Raw genomic sequence first — 21,085 nt, 5'->3', positions numbered from 1 at the left:
TTAATATGGTTATGTAATAGATTATAGTACAGTCATAGACTTCCTAATGATTTTGACGGGTCAGATTCGACCTTCAGTGTGCCACGCCTTCGAGTAGGGGGCCATCCCACAATTCGCTTCAGTTATTCGCAGTCGGTGGTAGCGACACATGCAGCGATTCAACGCCGGATTTATGTTGAAAAAGTACGAAAGCTTTACCGCATACAAGCAGGAAGGATAGTCTCAGGAGTGATTTGTTTGAGGATTCAAGGTAATTATGATATTTTTCGTACCATGCATGCATTGTGGGAGAATTAGCCGCTAATGCTTTGGCATTATACTTCTCAATATTAACGTAAAATAAATGCTACCTGCTCGTTTGTTTTTTTTTAACCAAGAATCGAGACTCTTCTACATCAATTTCCGTAAAGAATTCAGGGATTTAAGCATTTATTCACAAGAATTTTCAATGGAAAAAGCTCTTTGTTGACATATGGCGGCAGCTAATTTCTTTACTGACCAGCCTCATAGTTCACAATATTTACGTAAAATAAGTGCTACCTGCATGTTTTTTTGCTTTTAACCAAAAGTCGAGACTGTTTTACGTCCATATCTATAAAGAGTGCAGGGATTTAAGCATTCAGAAGAATTTTCACCGGAAAAGCTGTTTACATATGGCGGCTGCCACATTGACTGACAGACTAACATCGTACTTCGACATATTTGCGTAAAATAAATGCTAACCGCACGTTTTTTGCATTTAACCAAGAATCAAGACTGTTTTACGTCCTTATCTAAAAAAAGAATTCAGGGATTGAAGCATTGATTCACAAGAATTTTCATCGAAAAAAGCTTTTTGTCTGTGATTCCAATCGGTCAGCTTTGACGGCCACGGCAACAATGCAGGCCCCCTATTAATATTACTCAAAAGTAAAAGTAGTCATCCAAAAACTTACTCAAGTACAAGCATAGACTTCATAATTGTATTGACGGGTCACAACCGTCAGCCACTGTGCCAACGCCTTCGCAGTCGGTCGCAGTTAGTCAACACATTCAGCGATCCAAAGCAGGAGTGATTTGTTCAAGGATTCAAGGTAATTATTGTATTTTTTGTACCATGGATACATTTTGAAAAGTTGTAAAAAAAAATTTAAAAAATCAATGAGAAAAATAAAACGCTACGGACTAGCATAATTTTTCGACATATCTACGTAAAATACATGCTAACTGCTGAGGTCCATATCTATAAAGAATTCAGGGATTTAAGCATTTCGTCACAAGAATTTTTACCGCAAAAGCTCTGTTAACATATGGCGGCCGCCACATTGACTGACAGACTAGGATCGTACTTCAACATACTTACGTTAAATAAATGCTAACGGCAGGTTTTTTTTGCTTTTAACCAAGAATCGAGACTGTTTTACGTCCATATCTATAAAGAATTCAGGGGATTTAAGCATTTGTTCACAAGAAATTCCAACGAAAAAAGCTCTGTCTGTGATTCCACTCGGTCAGCTTTGACGGCCACGGCAACAATGCAGGCCTCCTATTAATCGGCCCCGTGTCCCGTCAATATCATTATGAAGTCTATGGTACAGTATAACAATAACAGTGTATATAAATAACTTACAGTACTTCAGTACATTTTTTTGGATGACTACTTTTACTTACTTACTCTTACAAGAGTAAAATATTTTGCTACTCAACCCACCTCTGCCCAAAGGTACCAGAACACATTTTTAACTCATTGGCAGCCATTGACATTTCAAATTTGTTTAAACTTTGATTGGTTATCCATCTTTGTTAATAGCAGCCAATGAGTTAAACATGTCTTATATTATTTGTTAGTTGAGAAGGCGTGTTTGTGGTCATGCAGCTGTCACAGAGGAGGTAAAGATGAGGAGAATGACAAAACGTTTCAATTGTCCGTGCATCATACTCACAAAGAACACGCCTCCTTCCACCTTGCGGGCTTGTCTGCCTGTCATCTTCAGCAAAATAACATTTTTCATTTTCAAAGAAATATCAATGACAAATTCAAGTTGAAATTATATCAAGCAGTTTTTAACATACAGTGCCCTCCATAATTATTTGCACCCCTGGTTAATATGTGTTTTTTAGCTTCTAATATATATATTTTTTATTCAAATAATATGGGACCTTAATGGAAAAAAAGAGAAAAATCCAACCTTCAATACAAGTGCATTATTAAGTGGGGAAAAAAATCCCACATAAAGAAATAATTATTTGACATCAAATAATGTGTGTCACAATTATTAGCACCCCTGGTGTTAATACTTTGTACAACCCATGGGAGGAGCTTGATTTTGTGTCTGTTGAACAATTTCTGTGTAGATTTGGCCATATGTTTAGGGTCGTTGTCTTGCTGAAAGACCCAGTGACGACCCATCTTCAGCTTTCGGGCAGAAGGCAACAGATTTTGATTTAAAATATCCTGGTATTTCAAAGCATTCATGATGCCATGCACCCTAACAAGGTTCCCTGGGCCTTTGGAAGAGAAACAGCCCCACAGCATCACTGACCCACCCCCATACTTCACAGTGGGTATGAGGTGCTTTTCAGCATGCTTTGGTCAGATGAGACCAAGATTGAGCTTTTTGGCAACAAACACTCTAAGTGGGTCTGGCGTGCCACGAAAGATGCGCATGCAAGAATGTAGCTTGTCTCGCTTTTATTTTGGATGAAGGTACACACATTTACATTAAACAACGACCGGGTACCACAAAGGTCAGAACGCAACTATCACAGTGCAAAAAAAAAAAAAAAAAAAAAAATTATCTTTAGGTCTTTAATAGTGACCCTTTTTCCCCTCCATTATTGAAATATTCAATACATTAAAAAACAAACTTTGTGTTTTTTTTTTGTTCTGTATAATCTTACAGTAGTAAAGATATAGGTGCCAAAAAACTTAAGAAAAAGTACTGTACAAGTATCCATGAAAAAAAAGTCAAGTACAAAAGTACTTGCTTTAAAATTTACAAGTAAAAAGTAAAAGTATTTTCTCCCGATTCAAAAATGTAATCTACGTAAATATTAGGGTTGTTCCGATCATGTTTTTTTTTGCTCCCGATCCGATCGTTTTAGTTTGAGTATCTGCCGATCCCGATATTTCCCAATCCGATTGCTTTTTTTTTTTTTGGTCCAGATTCAATTCCAATCATTCCCGATAATTTTTCTCTATCATATACATTTTGGCAATGCATTAAGAAAAAAATGAATAAAACTCTGACGAATATATACATTCAACATACAGTACATACTGTATTGTATGTACTGTACTGTATTTGTTTATTATGACAATAAATCCTCAAGATGGCATTTACATTATTAACATTCTTTCTGTGAGAGGGATCCACGGATAGAAAGACTTGTAATTCTTAAAGGATAAATGTGACTTTGTATATTGTGACTAAATATTGCAATCAAGTGTATTTGTTGAGCTTTCAGTAAATGATACTGTAGCCATGGCCAAATGCATGATGGGAAGTGGAACCATGACTGTGCGTAGTGCTACCAATTGATATATCTTCTATGCGTTGGGAAATAACAAGGTGTTAAGAAAAAGATCAATTGCTACCTTGCTTCCCCACATTGCTTCCCATTATATTTCTAATCGTGGGAAGAGGGATTGTAAGGCTGTAGCCAATTAAAAAAAGGCTCAAAGGCTGCCATAATTCACTCTACTCATTTTACGCTTCCTTTTATCTCTCTCTATAGGTAAAACGGCGTCATTACAGATTGAGTGCGACAATGCGTGAGTGGATCGTGCAGTTAAGTATTTTAACGTGATACATTTTTAAATAAATTAATTACCACCGTTATCGGGATAAATTTGATAACCCTACCTTCAGCCTAAACTAAAGAGTCTGGGTGAGTGTAACATATTATGTCTGTAACGTTAAATACAATTAGAAAACAATTTAATTAAAAAATATATATATACTAAAAAAAAGGCATGGCCGATATTTTTTTACCGATTCCGATACTTTGAAAATGACGTGATCGGACCCGATCGATCGGCAGTCCCCAGACCTTGTTTTATTGGCAAAAGGGGGTTGTACAAAGTATTAACCCCAGGGGTGCTAACAATTGTGACACGCATTATTTGATGTCAAATAATTATTTCTTTATGTGGGATTTTTTCCCCACTGAATAAATGCACTTGTATTGAAGGTTGGATTTTTCTCTTTTTTTTTCATTAAGGTCCTATATTATTTGAATAAAAAAATATATATATTAGAAGCTAAAAAACACATACTAACCAGGGGTGCCAATAATTATGGAGGGCACTGTAAGTACAGTGAAGACAGCAAATACCCATAAGAGATCATTTCCCTGTCAGGCATCTTCAGAATGTTAAAGGTTAAACTTTATTGTCGTTTTTAATTTTATCAGATACAGTATATCGGATTCAGTTTATTTGTAAATGAGGAATTGTTCATGAATGTTTGTTTTAATCAAGATACCTAAGGGGTCACAGGAAGCTAAAGGTTAGCACATCTGCTCAGTAGTTGTAGGTTTAAATCGTTAAATTTTTGGGACTGTTTGGTCTTGGGGGAGGTTACTTTCAAACAAATACCAAAATTCTGTGATGTTTATAACACTCCTGCAGATGTTTGTGACATTTCGAACGTGCCTAATCCATCAGAGTCAGTTTACGCTATGAATAACGTGTCATGCTGTCGGGGGTCGGAGAGGTTAGTGGTTTTGGCTTGCGATCCGATACGGCCGGCGTTAACGGTCTGCCCTCTGCCAGCACAACCAAGACGGCATGCCTTGATCACATGGCTCCCTCTTGGGAAGTGTTTTTATCATCACCACCTATCCATGAGTGATAGCCCAACAAATCCTTACTCGTCTATCTGCATTTGTCAGGATGCTGGGCAGCCTTTTGTTGTTCAAGGGAGGAAGTTGGAAGGAGTTTCCAGGTAACTGGCTCTGTGTTCTCACTGGGAATAAATACAGGGTGAACACAAAGTGACGTGGGGATAGGTCGGGGGGATATTTATAGGTGAGTAAAAGGCCACGGATGATGTGACGCAGATATAGCAAGAGGACTGAGAGTGCACTGTAGTTTGCTTGTAGCTTTTTAATGATAATCCAAGTGTGCAGAAGGAAGATTAAAACGACACGTTTTGCCATGTGTAAATCAGATTTATAGTTTCACCCTGCATGACCCATAATAATGCACGTGTTCATTATAAAAAGCCATTTTTACATTCTGTTTAAGGGCCAATGCACTACTGTTGTTTACTATTCGTTCACTTTAGTGAGACCAATTTTGACTTACAAGGAATAAATGTTTTTTTTTTTTGTTTGTTTGTTTTTTTTTTTTATGTTTGGGACAACTTGCACCACTTTTAGCCTACTATAACACAATTGGACTGTGCTGGAAAACTCCTAAACTGCACCTGTTACAATTGTGACAATCCCTAGAGCAGGGTTCGGGAACCTAAAATGGTGAAAGAGCCATATTGAACCCAAAAAACAAATATGTGTACAGCCACAAAAATTAAAGGCCTTATATTATAATGAATGCAACACATGCTGTATATATCTATATTAGCAATATTAGCCTACTATCAAAATGACTAAGTTGGCAACAAATACATATTGAGCCTTCATGATTGAATGTTTTTCCTTGTAGTGTATCCTATAAAGAATGAAGCCCCATGTGACTATGATATTGTTCGATGTTGCCTCAAGTTTAACTTCATTACAATATTGATGAATTAAAAGAATGTTTGTGTCATGTTTCCTGCAGAAACTATATTAAAACAAAAAAATATTTCCGTCCCCCAATCTTTTCTATTTTTTTTACATTCTTGTAAAAGCTCCATGGAGCCATTAGAGCATCGCTAAAGAGCTGCGGTTTGCTGACTTATCGTACAATCTTTGGGTATTTCTTAAGAATTCTGAGACATAATACTGCATGCATTTTATATTGCTAATATTTGTTTTTATCTTTGCGTTGTTATACCTGCTGTCTGCAGTCAGGTGGACTATGAAGATGCCTGACAAAATTTGAAGAAGCATTATTTAATTGGAAACAGATGCTATTACATATAATCTGAAGTAAGATGTGATATTCCACCCATACCGTCGGCATTTTTAAAATAAGAGGTACAGTAAATATACAGTAAAATTACCTCAATAGCGTACCGCACAAATGCTATTTTTAGACCGTGACGTCACCACCTTAAACTGGAAGTGGGTCAACATAGAAGTGCCCTCGCATATAACCCATGTTAGTCCTGCTTGTTGTCTGCCGGTAATCTTTCAAAAAAGAACATGCCGAGTAAACACTGCTGCTATGGAACTTGTAGAAACGACTCTGGACATTACGACATTTGAAGGATGTTTTCTTCATACGTTTTCCGAAGCCAAAAACTCAGAGGGGAAAAAATGTGAACAAATGATCAACTTGTGCGGACGTCCAAAAGATCAGTTTAACGCCAGCAAGGTGAAGCCATTCACCTTCATATGCAGTAAGCATTTTGTTGGGGGCCGTGGTTCTATAGAGGATGAAGAGGAAAGCCATTTTGATATTTTTACTTATTTTTTAGCGTGGAGTTTTGCCGTGCTGCTTCTGTCTGACAATGAATGACCTGAAAAAAACATAAAATGGTATCTGACTGCCATTTTTGTTACTTTTTCTGTTGGAAAAAAAAATTAGTAAGGGGGAAATGTAAATAAATTATAGAATTAAGATTTGTTATTAATGAAAAAATTTAAAGTGTTCGTTGGCTGTCACTGAGTAGCATTTGCTATCGCTACACAAAAATAGCAATGTAAATTAGCCCCAAGAACGGTCAGAGACGTAAGACAACCAGAAGATATAATATATAAGAAAGGCAGGGCATATGGTGGTAAAGGATAGATATTTGAAACAGGAGAATGTCATTGTCAGTGGCGTAAGGAAATGCACACAAGAAAAAGGTGTCCTTAAAAAAGCTACCTCTGGATCAGGTCAGCTTTTTTTTCTCGTCTTTTTCAGCCCTCGACACTGAAACCATCTTTTTAACTTAACATTTCTATGTTCTTCTACATCATTGCCAGTGATTTTGGCACCAGGGACATCATTTTTGGACAGATTTGGTAGGTTTAGCTCAGTAAACATCTCGTCCGTACACTATTTACGTGTATTTAGCATTAGGGACAAACGCGAGCTCGACCCGCTTAGCAACAGTTGCTAACGTCATGAATATTAATGACCAAAAGTGACATGTTGCATGCGGTACGCCATTGTGCACTACTGACCCTGTCTTAACTATGTTACTAACAAAAATAGCAGCACCTACCGAGACATGTCCATCTTTGACTTACCTGTTTTGGTTTAGCGGTAAGACCCTGGTGTTCTTCTGCGGGCTCCTGATTCCCCTCCCAGGATTCTCCCTTATCTCCATTGAAGGAGGTGCAAATTTGCAGGTCCTTCACCTTCACGGCCTCCACACTCATCTTCACCATAGAGAAAGTGAGTGCCCTAATGGTGCCCTCAGTAAGTACAAAATCGAACCGGTAGAAGCTTTTGTCCTGCAGCTATTTGTAACATTTAGTAGGACGCTTCTCCAAGGTGTGCTGGTGAGTAGCGGGAGTTTGCTGAGCTTGCACTTGCCTGATGGAATCGCCCATGTGTGAAGGGCAAAATCAAGCTCATCTAATCCCCTCTTTCACTTTGCAACCTAGTGAACATTTATAAAGTGTATGTGTTGGGAGCCGCAATCCATCTGCTGCTTTTTCTCATCCCCACTGCTCTCTTGCACCCAACATCGGCCTCCCCCCTCCCTTTTTGTCCCCATAACACAACCCTCGCGGCTCCCTGCGTCACGGCCAATCCCACACTCCGGCCCTTCCACTGACCAATTGCTGTAATGCTTCCGTGTTCACTCAAGCTCTGCCCTTTTGCTGCCTAGTGTCGACATGGGAAAATGCACATGGGGTGATAAGAAAAATTGTTTTGACAAGTGAGACAATGATGTCATCTTATATGATAATAACTTCAACTGGGCAGTTGGTGGACAAGTGGTCGGCATGTCTGCCTCATATAGTTTCTTGGATGGGTTTGTGGATTTGTGACTACTGGCATGTTCTTATCCTTACATGCAAGGCCGGCCCAGCCTATACACAGACTATGCAGCTGCTTAGGGCCCCTGACCACTAGGTGGCCCCCAATCTGGCAACCTCATTTTATACGTTGTTAATAGAGCATCGTGAATAATGTGGCGCGCATTGCCGTTTATCCATGCAAAATTTTTTTTTTTTTTTAACCTGTCCTGTTCAGCTGTTTGACACGGAGAACGGAAGTCTGAGTGCCCGGTTGGTCTGAACAGTTTTAATGTTTCACATTGAGAGTATGACATACTCCCATTCTGATCATTCACATACCTCGTTTATTATGACAAAACAGCGAACAGGAAGGGGTTATGGGGGAACAGAAGAAAAGAAACATAAGAGAAGAAAGAAAAGAAACATAAACAACAACAAGAAATACATTGAACGTCTACACTAACTGCTAACATGTTGGTGCTATCGTCAGCTAGATGTATTTCCGGTTGACATCATGTGGGGGGCCTGTTGACCAGGGAAAGAAGAGGACGTCTATTAGCTAAGTGATTGAAAGGGGAAGAGTGTAAACAAATCAGCTCTGTTAGCTAGAACCCAGTAATCGTGTGAATCTCTCGTGAGTTTAAGCCCGTTGGCGACCGACCCTACGCAGCCCCCCCCGCCAATCCCGGGACCCCCCACCCGAGCGCGCCCCATCACATCCAACCGTACGCGAGCCCCACCAAGCACGCGACACCCACGCAGACGAGCGGAAACGCGATGCGGGCACCAACCCAGGGCCACGGCCCCCACCCAGCCAGCTTGGCGGGGGGGTTGGGTTCAGCGCAGCCCATTCCTCCTCCGGCAGCCCAGAATAGGAGCGAACCCCCCCCCCCCCCCTCGGGATCCAGGGTGTTACCCCGGGCCACCCGTGCACCCATCAACCGCCCTTCACGGATGGCGGGAGGGGAGGCACCACCAACCCCACGCCCACACCCAGCCCCACCTGCCCACCCGACCCACGAGCCACAGCCGCAGCCCCGCAACCGGCACGCCACGCCACGGGACCCCCAGCGCCCCCACCAAGCCCGGGGCCGGGCACGGTCCTCCGCCGGAGCAGGCAACATCCAGCCGATACACCGGCGCCTAGCCAGAGACCCGCGACAGAGCACAGGGCGGACATCCAGTCGGAGAAGAGAGGGGAAGGCGGAGGCAGGAGGATGCCGCGGGGCGACGCGAGATCGGAGCCCCGACCTCCCCCCACTCCCGCAGCCGGCAGACCAAGCAGAGGGGAGGCCACGCCCCAGGAGCCACGCCATAGAGAAAAAATGTGGGACCCACCTAAAACATCCATTTTCTTCTCATTACATGTCATTTGGGGTGAGAAGTTTGAAGTATGCAGTGCAACAAAATATGATTAATATACAAAATATGGACGTATGGGTTGGATTGCATGTATGGGTTTCACAGTACACTGTGACAAAATGGTTGGCCAGAAATATGGGCCCCTTGGCATTATTTTGCTTAGGGCCCCCAAATGGCCCTGCTTACGTGTTTTTCTCTGGATCGTGATAGAATTCATCAGCATGTACAATAATTATCATAAAAAAGAATAAGGAATGACTCACACAGTACACTGATTGCAATTTGTTCTGTGTCTATTTATATTCCAGGGATATTTACAAGCAAAATACAGAATCCTATCTAATAGCCATTATGACGTTTTTGTACAACACATTTGGGGCTATTAGGTGTCCTACGATCTTTGCATTAATGAAGCTAGCCTTCTTTATCAGGTGCTTGTAGACAGTAATGGTAAAGTGGTTCCTCTTTCCTTGTCTTGTGACTGAAAAACTTGACACTATTGCAGGTTTTTTTTGTGGGGGGTGGGGGGCATTTTCTGCTGATCTAAGCGGCGGCCCAATTTGGTGCAAGGTTGCTTTTTGGCCTTTTCCTTTATACGACCATGCCAATACTCCTTTGGTGTGAAACTGATATTGTATGAGCACGTTCTTTATTCATTTAGTTCGTTGCATTATGATTAGCAGTCTATAAAAATGTATGATTCTTACAGTTGGTTCAAAGAACAATCCAAGGGCGTAGGTTTGCATAGGGATGGTAAGGACATAACACAAACATCTTTTCAGGATGCTCAAATTGTCCCCACCAACTTTTAAGCAACCCCATATGCATGATATAATGAGTTCAGTTACAGTAATATGAAAAAGTATCTGAGCCTTTTGGAATTTCTCACGTTTCTGCATAAAATCACCATCAAATATGATGTGATCTTTGTCAAAATCACACAGATGTGAAAACGGTGTCAGCTTTAACTAAAACCACCCAAACATTGATAGGTTTTCATATTTTACTAAAGATAACAGGCAAACAATGGTTCAGAGGTTCAGATACTTTTTCATTCTACTGTATATATTAGGGGTGTAACTGCACACAAAAATCTCGGTTCGGTACGTACCTCGGTTTTGAGGTCACGGTTTGGTTCATTTTCGGTACAGTAAGAAAACAAAATGCAAAATATAAATGTGCTAGTTGTTTATTACACACCTTTGTGCTTTCAACAATAGGAACATTAGCCTATACAAAGCTAGAATTCTGCTCAGAAAGTAGCGGGTATTTAAAGTTAATCCAACAGCAATTTGTCTTTCATCTTTCTTTCTGAAAGAAAGAAGAAAAAAGTCCTGTCCTAAAGAGAAAAGCAATCCCAATGACAAAGATTTTAACATGTATTTTACAAATGAAATGCCTAAATGAATATTTTTTTTTTTTTTTCTTATGAACTGTTTTCAAAAGCTTTATTTGTGGATCTTCTCAAGTTAAAGCGCCACACAGAAATTAATTCATTGTGTAAGCAGGATCTGTGTATTATTCTTATTATATAATTACAGGTGTTTTAGCTCATTTCAATTTTTTTTATTTAAATGGGCTATTATTTATTTTATTATCTGTTTATATATTACAAATGTGATGTAGTATTCATTTATATTGTATATTTTATGTTGTATAACTTTAGTTCCTATGTGAATATTAGTTCCTACTTGTTTTGTTGTGGTAGGAGGGTTTTGTATTGAACATGGGGCCATGTTGGTTATTATTATAGCAGAGAAGACAGCAGTAAATCAACAAAGACAAGTCAACTGTGCCCCAATCTACCACTCAAGAGATCTGATGGACTCAAAAAGTGGGTTACAATTGCATATTAGTTTGAAAATCGACCGGATCCACCGTATTTTTACACGAGTGACTTCCGGTCTGCCCGATCCTAGGAGAATTGACGCAGGAGGGTCGCGTCTCGCGTCAAATAATAACCTCTGCCGTTGTTTTCGTGTGCGTCGTTTTGAGCCGCTTCTGGGACGCGTGTAACACGCGGCCGCACAGCGACTGGTGTGCATTGGCCGATTGACTTTAACGCCCGCGTTCTCGCAGCGGCCATGTTGTCGCGCCGTTGACGTTCCTGGGTTATACTGTCCTACTGTGTTGGTCCTCATTATAGTAGAGAAGACGGAGTAAATATAATCTACACAAAGAAACTGTAACCCGATTGATTCACAGCCTCGAAAAGTAAGGGTTACATTACGGCAGAAACTCGTTCGGTACGCCTCCGTTCCGTACCGACCACCACGTACCGAAACGGTTCAATACAAATACATGTACCGTTACACCCTTAGTATACATGTAATTTAAATTGTCTTCCCATATGTTGTAAGGAAAGAATTGACCCTACTATTATTAAGTGAATTACTTTCATCATGTTCGAACTTACATTAACCCCTTTTCACTTGCTGAATGTGCCGGTCGATTTTTTTTTTTTTTTTTTTCTCCCTCACACTCACTCAGCCCTGACATAAATACACGTCGACAACATGCTGCCTCCTCCGCCCTCTTTTAAGAGGAGGGATATTACAAGTTTTTTTTTCGGACGCCAATGTTGTGGAGGTGGGGGAAACGCCACTATTTTTTTCTATTGAAAGGCCGACCCGCATCAGAGTTAGCATAACATTAAACTGTGTGAACTTGCTAACCTGCAAAACTCTACTAAAACTAATTAAACTGTGAAAAAAGTAGTGTACTCTGCTGGAAACTATAGAACCAGAAAAACATGAGCTAAAAGCTGCTTAGAGTGAGAGGGGTACTGGAGAACGTCATATGTTGCTCAAACAACACAACATACAACATAACATAATCATATTTTAACTATGTACCTTAAAAAAAAAAAAAAAAAAAAAAGATTTTTTTTTTTTTTTTTTAGATGCCATGAGCTACCACACGAGCATTGTGATCGACGTAATGAGCACCCCTGATTTAGCATATCATTGAATTAGGTTCATACTTGTGAGAAATGTAGCCCTGATACTCGTTCACCCAATCTGTGTACATGCAGGTTATGCTGTTATATCATAAACCAAACCTACGCCGTTGGAACAATCTATTGTATATATGTAGTTAAGTTTGAGTAGGAATTTTTTTTTTTCTTTTTTTTTTTTTTAAATGAATCAAGCACTTTCTCACCAGCCAATCCGGTCTCGAAATGCAATTGTGACTGCGAGAAAGTGAGTGAATCAGTGTGCACATGTTAAATTACCCTAAAGGTATCTACTAATGGATATCCTCCATTCACCTAACTACAATGCCATTAGTGTGCGTTGTGATTGTTCCAGTGTGTCAGGGGACTAATGAATCAACAAATTGAAAGTATCAGAGGCTTGGCATGTTTAACAGACAGATAATTTTACACGCCCGTGATTGCTTGCAACCTTTTATTTATTACTTCTTTTCCAACTGGAATGTTCACAAAGTAAAGTACTTCTCCTCTTATCGCCCCCATGTGGCGCATCTGAACACTGCCTTACATCTCCGTGACCTCTGCGTCCTCTCTCGCAGTTTTTTTTTTTTTTTTCCCTCAGTCACAAATGGGAGGTTTTATCCCGAAGCAGAAACGTGATCCAGCGAGGTTCACAATAGATTCTTATTGATCCGTGGAGAAGGGGGTGGGGGTGGGGGGTGGGGGGGTTCACAGAGAGTGGGCTTGAAACACAAAGCCCACTAAATGCACATGATATATATTTTTATGTTTGTTGAAAGGCAAACTACTTCAAAGTCATAGGTGGAGTTTGACCTATGGGGCAGGGGGGCACAACATGTTGATGACCCCGAAACGCAGTGTCAGCAATAAAATTCACTTACAAGAATATTTATAATAATAAATTGATAATGAGCGTTCCCCCCCCATCATTCTTGAGGAGAATTCTAAATCGGGCTGCTTAGGCAATACTTTTCGCCAAGGTCGTCATCCATTGAATTTGGTACGCCTGCTGATGTCGTGCCAATGTAGTTACCCCAGTCAAAAGTTGTATCCCCTGGGCGGAGCCATATGGAAATAGATTTGTTTTGATAAGTTACTTAAAAAATATATATTTTCAAAAAGAAAAACCAATCAAAAAAACAAAAACTTCAATCATAGAAAACGTTTTTTAATTGCGATTGAAAAATCTGCATTTGAACACTTAATTTTTCATTAAAAAAGTTTTCTTTGATTTGAAGCAATCCTTTTTGTGTTTGGGTCATATTATGGGCAGGACATCTGCGTCTAAATCATTCAATCCCACAAAAAAGTTGCTTCAATCAAAAAAAAATATTTTCAATTAAAGAAAAAAATGATTTGAAAAATAAAATTGCCCTCCCATATTTTTTTTTTTTTTGCTTTGAAAATTATATGCAAATCAAATGACCGTCTAAGGTGATAGTCACATGATCTATTCGAAAAATAATTTTGACCCATTATAAAAATATCTTTTTTTGTTCATTTCATTCATTTTTGTTGCAGTTTTATTGCTTTACAACTTTTATGTATATAGGAAAATCAATAACATGCAATGACACTTTTTGGCCACCAAGGGGGGGCCTGGCAACTTCTTAAAATCCGCTTATGCTTACTCAGTAATTGTTGTCGCTTTTGAAAGCTTAGGTTTGAATAAATTACGTATATCCATCTTGCCTGATCGGTCCTGATGTGGTTTTGGCTAACCAAAGCAATGACCGACTAAAGTGCTAATCACATGATCTGTTCGAAAAATAACTTTGACCCATTGTAATTTTTGTTTGTTTGTTTGTTCATTTCTTTCATTTTTGTTGTTTGTTTTATTTCTTTACAATTTTTATAGACAATATTTTACCGGAAAACTCTTAATTTTAAAATCAAGTCAATCACATGCAATGACACTTTTCGGCCACCATGGGTATGCCCCCCTTAAACTCTGCGTGTGTTCCAACTGCTTCTCTGAACCCTTATTCATAAAACCTGCATAACTGCAAAGTAACATTTCAATAGTGATCTCTGTCAGGTATTAAAAACAAGTTAACTAAGGTAAGCTAATTTAAGTAAATCTATACAAGGGCATAGGTTTTCTCTCAACATTGGTAGGGACGATATAACAGCATAACCTGTATGTACACTTTTTGCTGGGGACCGGACATTAGTAATAAGACCAAACAGATTATTGAACGGGGGTCAGTGCCACATTTCTCACGAATATGAACCTAATTAATTTATAGGCGAAACGATCAAAGCAAAAATAAATCTGTATCGACCTATACTAACTTATATGTGTATTGGTTCATGTGATACAACGTTCGATTCAAACCTTTGTTTTTAAAAAGCACTAAAGAAACATTTTGAAGTGCAAGTCCCTTTATTTAAAAAAATGGGAGCTTTCCAAGAATGTGTCCACTTCTGGGGGACACTGGAGCACCACTAAACTCAGACTAGACTATTGTAATATAAAAGTCATTTGGGAAAAAATTCATGAAAAAAAATCTGAGGTATGCTAGACTACCCAAAGACTCGAACCAAGGTACTCATGAAATTCTGTTGTGTGATTTCATTTCACAGATTTTTTTTTTTTATGTCCATTCTTAGATAGCTCTCCGTTTTTTTAATAAAAGGACATGCACTCTGAAGCCACTGTCTTGCATTACCGTAATGCACATAATGCAAACAATGATCCAAATGAGGGACGGCTATCTTTGTTTTTCCTTGTGGAGGCTACCCTGACCGTGGTACTTTTGCAAGTTAGCAAGTTCACACAGTTTAATGTTATGCTAACGCTGATCCAAATTCTGATTCATAAACTGGAAAAATATGGAATTCGTGGGGTTGCAGGGAATTGGTTAAAAGATTATTTAAGCAAAAGGGTGCAGTATGTCAAAATGAGACGGTATACATCAAAACAACTTGGTATTGCTTGTGGTGTTCCTCAGGGGTCAGTGTTGGGGCCAAAACTGTTTAATCTATACATAAACGATATTTTTAATGTATCTCAATCTCTAAAATTTATTATTTTTGCAGATGACACCAATGTATTCTATAGTAGTAATAATTATACTGTAATGAGTTGGTAAAGATCGTGAACAAGGAGCTAATTAAAATTAAAAAATGGATGGATACAAATAAGTTATCATAAAATTTAAGTAAAACCAAAGCTAGGATGTTTGGTAGCTTTAAACTAATCTTGATTTGCATGTAATTATTGATGGTATCGAAATTGAAAACGTAGATGTGAATACATTTTTGGGTGTCACAATTGACAGTAAACTGACATGGAAACCCCACATCACACATATTAAAACAAAAATTTCCAAGAGTCTCTCAATTATAAATAAAGTTAAACAGTTCCTTGATGAGAAAGCACTCCGCACTTTATACTGCTCTTTGGTTCTCCCATACTTCTCATATTGTGTTGAAGTATGGGGAAACACTTATCAGAGCACGATAAATCCTTTATTTAGCTTACAGAAACGGGCCGTACGGATCATCCATAAGGTCGGGTTTTTGGATCACACACATAATTTGTTTATTCAATCAAAGCTGCTAAAATTTAACGATCTTGTAAAGTATAATACATTAATAATCCTCTATAAAACATTCAACAAAGTATTACCAATTAAATTGCAAAACTTTTTTACAATGAAAGAGAAAAGTCATAACTTAAGTGCATATGGAGACTTCTTAATACCAAAAATTCGAACAACTCGTAAAAGTTTTTGTGTGTCTGTGTGTGGAGTGAAACTTTGGAATAATCTGGGAATGCAACACAAGCAAAGCCAAACTATCTACAGATTTAAAAGGTCATACAAATTTATGGTCTGGTCACAGTACACTGATATAAGGTCTTAATTACATCAATAAATTGTCTTGGTATGAGTGCTGGTTGTTTCTTACCATTGCTGGTATATTGTCCGTGACCGTTGTTGGTATAGTTATTGTTGCCATTTATAATTTGTTGTGCTGTGTGTGTGGCCTTTACCATTGTTGGTATGGTTTTACTTTCATTTAACATGTTGGTATGAAATTGTTTTTAGTTTGGGTGTTACCTGTGGTAACTTCATCACAAGGGACAAAATTTGTACAAAATTGTATATGTGCAAAACTGTTTGGACTGATTTTTTGGTGGCCTACATTTTTGGAAGGAAGTAGCAAGAATGTTTTGTTCTTAATTAGGTGAGAATATGGGTGGGATTAAATAAATTTTCTTCTTCCCACTCCCTTTCAGGCATGTAGTTGATGTTGCAATGTTACTTAGCTTTGCTGCTCTTTTTTTGTTACAAGATTATATGAGCTGTGTATATTTGTTGTCTTGACAAGGAATCATGGCCTGAAATAAATGAATGAAATGAACGAATGAAAGTCGGAATTTCAGTAGCAAAATTAGTGTTCTTTCCACCACCTCCACAATATTGACGTCTTTTTACATTACTTACAGTGGCTGCTGCTGGCCACACAAAAACTTCTAATATGCCTCCTTTTCGAATGGGGTGGAGCAGGCGGCATGTTGTCAACATGAATCTGTCGGGGCTGTGTGAGTATGGATGGGGGGGTCAAGTCATCAGCCAATCAAACGTGCGTTTAAGAAGAAAGAATTAGACTGGCACATTCAGCAAGTGAAAAGGGGTCAATGTAAATCTGAACATAATGAAAATAATTCACTTAATAATGGTAGGGTCTATTCTATTCTTACAACACATGGGAAGACAATATACTAGTCCTTCTTAAAAAAAATAAATAAATAAAATAGCATATAGCGATAAAGTTCATTATTTTCTCTAAAGTACTGATAAACATTTGACTTTCATATATTTTAGATTCATTACCTACAACTGAAGTAGTTCAAGCCTTTTATTGTTTTAATATTGATGATTTTGGCAAAAAAGACAAGAAAAACCAAAAATCCCTATCTCAAAAAATTAGCATATCATGAAAATGTTCTCTAAAGAAACTACTAACCTAATCATCTGAATCAACGAATAAACTCAAAACCCCTGGGAAAGATTCCTGAGACTTTTAAAAACTTCCAGCCCGGTTCATTACTCAAAACCACAGTCATGGGCAAGACTGCCGACCTGACTGCCGTCCAGAAGGCCATCACTGACACCCTCAAGCAAGAGTCTAATGCACATAATGCAAACAATGATCCAAATAAGGGATGGCTAGCTTAACTTTGTTGTTCCTTGTGGAGCCTGGCCTGACCGCTGTAGTTTTGCAGGTTGGTAAGTTTACACAGTTTAATGTTATTCTAACTCTGATGCAGGTCAGACTTTTAGTAGCAAATTTAGTGGTGTTTCCCCCACCTCCACATCAATAAAACCTGTGTGTCTGTGTGGCGGAAGGATGGGGGGGGGGGGGTTTAAGTCATCAGCCAATCAAACTTGCGTTTCAGGGTGAAAAAATGGACCGGCACATTCAGCAAGTAAAAAGGGATAAATGTAAGTCTGAACATAATGTAAATAATTCACTTAATAATGGTAGGGTCTACTCTATCCTAACAACATTTGGGAAAACAATCTTAATCACCCATATAACTGAACTCATTATATAATTCAAATAAAGTGGCTTAAACATTGGTGGGGATAATTTGAGTATCCTGAAAAACATTGGTTGTGTTATGTCCCTACCATCCCTATGCAAACCTACTCCCTTGAATCTATAGTCACATTATTATGGGGAACAGCAAACAAATGTGCATATTATGATAACATCCAGTAAAAACCATTTGCATATGTAATTAGTATTCATCACATCAATGTGTGTACTTAAGATTTCATCTTTTTGATTACTATTAATAGTAATTAATTAGCACGCTATCTACTCATTTCACATTGTATCACATGAGAAGTTTCTAGTCAAGTCTCATGATGACTCATAACGATTATGATGATGATGAGCAGTGCTTGCTTCCGTAGCAAAGCTCATGCGTGTGATATCTGGTTGGCCTCCGCATGGTTGTCAAGGGAACAGCAGGGATGACGTCGCTGCAGCAAGGTGACATCATTGCGAGATGGTGACTCATTACAGTATGTGTCTGCTCTTGTGCTATAACAGAACAGGAGGCGGCAACAACAGCTTTTCAACATCCACGTCTTTTAATCCATGTAACAAAAATAAATACATTACCGTTTTATGTCTAAACAAAACAAACAGTAAAGCATCTGACAGGACAAATAGACATTTACAAGTGATTCAAACATAAATACAAAGCACAATTCTTGAGCATGATGTGAGTCTTGCTTTCTGTCATTTTTAGTTCCAAGCAAAAACAAACCCATCTTTGGCACTTCAATATTTTGAATTTGAACTACAATTAAGGATAAGAAGTCAAATATTGTTTTGGAGAGGAAATTGAATGATTTTTCTCATGTCCAAAGTGGTACTGATAAGGACTACAGTGCTTATAATCAGCAAAGTACATGCTGAGTGGCATATTTTGTAGGATTATTTGACAAATCAGAGGAAATAAAACTGACTAGTAAACAACTGTGAATTGGTGCACCTCATCTACACAGTTTTATTGCAATAGTTCACAGCTAGTATAACAATAACTGAACTTCCATTAAACATTATGCGATTCACACACGCTTAATATATGCAGAATGATTTATTTCATTTCAATATTTTTTACATTTATGACTTCAATTAACCAATAAGATATAAGAAATAAGTATTATCGTTTACATCTGGTACAACTCAAAACTAAGGGATGTGCTGTAATAATCTGGCCTGACATGCTGCTTCCATCCACTCAGGGGCGCTATAGCATACAACTCACATCTCTATTCACCATCTCGTCCACTTGTCCAACAAGGACTTGTCTAAGCATGTATTTATAGTGTGTTCAATGGCAAGTAAAACCACACAAACAAACACTCATGCTTTCCAAGTACCAGTAGAGCACGAAAGCAGGAATAATACTGTGTTTTGCATATACGTAAAACACACACAGACTTGTAAAATTAGACCGAAACATCTTTTTGTCACACAAATGGTGCAAATACCCCAAAAAGTCCCAACATACACTCACTCACACACACTGTAGCTGTGTCATCTTTATGAAAGTAGTTCTAAGCTACAAGTACATTTACATATTACATTAGTTTATAATTGTAAATATCATTGTTTTAATGTGAATATATACATATAATAATTACATTATCAAACACAGGAGGACTTGTTATGTAGCTTTGAGGAGATGGAGGAGGAGGAAAAATATATCTCCTGTTACATTCGAAGGGGATTTAGAAAGGACGCTTGCAATCTTTTTTTTTTTTCCCCATGCAAAAAATGTGCGAAATATCGTCTCCCAGACGGAACATAATAACTGGATACCACTCTTATAATAATAACTGGTAAATGACGCAAACTAAAGGATAATGTCAGTTGGCTTAACATCTTAGCAATGAAGCACCGTATCCAAAAACAACAAATCAAGCTCCGTCTTATCTGATACAGCTTGTTTGTTCCCACAAAATACCTTTTAGGGCTTGATGTAGCTAATTCAAGATATCTGATCCAAGCAATTTCAAACGTTGTACGTAGCATTCTCAACGCCAGTTGCTTTCACATTAACTAACAGGTGTGCCCACTGCACACATCACAGGGTTCCCTTTTAAACCTTTTGCTATTTTCCACACATTGATTTCTTTTTTTCCCCTCTCTACATCAGAGCGGAGCTCAACAAAGTTCCTCTTCCTGCACCTCAAATCAAAGCGCTTCCTCTGTGACATTTCAGGGGGAAAAGACAGACAAAATGAGCAGGCACACGACGGCTGTGGGAGGAGACGCGAGCAAGATGCTGGCTCTTCGTTAAATCGTAGAGGAAGTGTCCTTTACACGTTCGAGTCCCTGTCTTTTGTCATGCAGTTATTGTTGCTTCTAGGCATGTGCTGATTACCGGTTTAAAAGTATACCGTGGTATGAAAACTTCAAGGTTAAGGTTTCAAAACTGCAAAAAATTTTCCGTCATACAGTCCCTAAGGTATTAGTTATGTTTTATGTCCTAAAAATGCATGGAGAAGTTCACACAGTTTAATGTGATGCTAACTCTGATGCAAGGCTCAACCCTCCCCCACCAGTTGTTGCTCAGTAGGGTTGGGCATCGAGCATTGATGGGAACCGGTTCTATCACTCCGATGCTCCCGGAATCGTTCGAATTTTAAAATTTAGATTCCATGTTTCGATGCCCTGACCGCCGAGCGGGGGAAAAAAAATGTTCAAGTTCAAAGACTGATATTTATATACAAGTTAAAATTATCCCTGGGAGAAGTTCATATAATTTAAAAAATCATCGAGAAGTTAAGACTTTAATATAAACCATGCAATTTTTTTTACCCTGCCTTTTTTTTTTTTACCCTGCCTCTTAAAAGAATCGGAATCGAGAATCGTTCAGAACCGGAATCGAAACGTGGAATCGTAATCGGAACTGGAATCGTTCAATTTCAAACGATGCCCAACCCTATTGCTCAGTGTCAGTTAGTCAGCTGCGCTACACGATGGCTGGAGGAGGTGAAACTCCTGAACTTTTTACCCCATCAAAGAAAACAAAATCGCCGTTTTGGGAATACTACAATGCTACAGATAACGTGCTTGCGGAGGGTGGCTGCCGAGGAGGCAATACCTCCAATATGATTTCGCATTTATGCAAAATTAAAGGTTAGTAAACACTGTCATGAACGTTTCCCACCATCTGTGAGAGTT

At 38.7% G+C, this 21,085-nt stretch overlaps 2 protein-coding genes across 2 annotated transcripts in view; one reads left to right on the top strand and one right to left on the bottom strand.

Annotated features, from left to right (window-relative positions):
* The window catches only part of tmem54b (transmembrane protein 54b), a 186,899-nt gene extending 183,074 nt beyond the window's left edge, over window positions 1-3,825 (top strand). The window contains exon 6 of the mRNA XM_057827513.1: window positions 3,718-3,825. Within this exon, the coding sequence (XP_057683496.1) occupies window positions 3,718-3,789 (72 nt within the window). The 3' untranslated portion in view covers window positions 3,790-3,825. The remainder of the gene's footprint in view (window positions 1-3,717) is intronic.
* nt5c1aa (5'-nucleotidase, cytosolic IAa) overlaps window positions 1-7,740 on the bottom strand; it is a 35,865-nt gene extending 28,125 nt beyond the window's left edge. Inside the window, exons 1-2 of the mRNA XM_057827511.1 lie at window positions 7,327-7,740; window positions 1,923-1,967 (exon numbers count right to left, since the gene is read on the bottom strand). Coding sequence (XP_057683494.1) covers window positions 1,923-1,967; window positions 7,327-7,467 — 186 coding nt within the window. The 5' untranslated portion in view covers window positions 7,468-7,740. The remainder of the gene's footprint in view (window positions 1-1,922; window positions 1,968-7,326) is intronic.
* Window positions 7,741-21,085: the final 13,345 nt, after the last annotated feature.

This window comes from Corythoichthys intestinalis, chromosome 22, assembly GCF_030265065.1.
Source record: "Corythoichthys intestinalis isolate RoL2023-P3 chromosome 22, ASM3026506v1, whole genome shotgun sequence".
In the NCBI taxonomy this organism is placed as follows: domain Eukaryota; kingdom Metazoa; phylum Chordata; class Actinopteri; order Syngnathiformes; family Syngnathidae; genus Corythoichthys; species Corythoichthys intestinalis.
The sequence above is the reverse complement of the archived record's forward strand: the minus strand, read 5'-3'. Positions and strand labels throughout refer to the sequence as shown.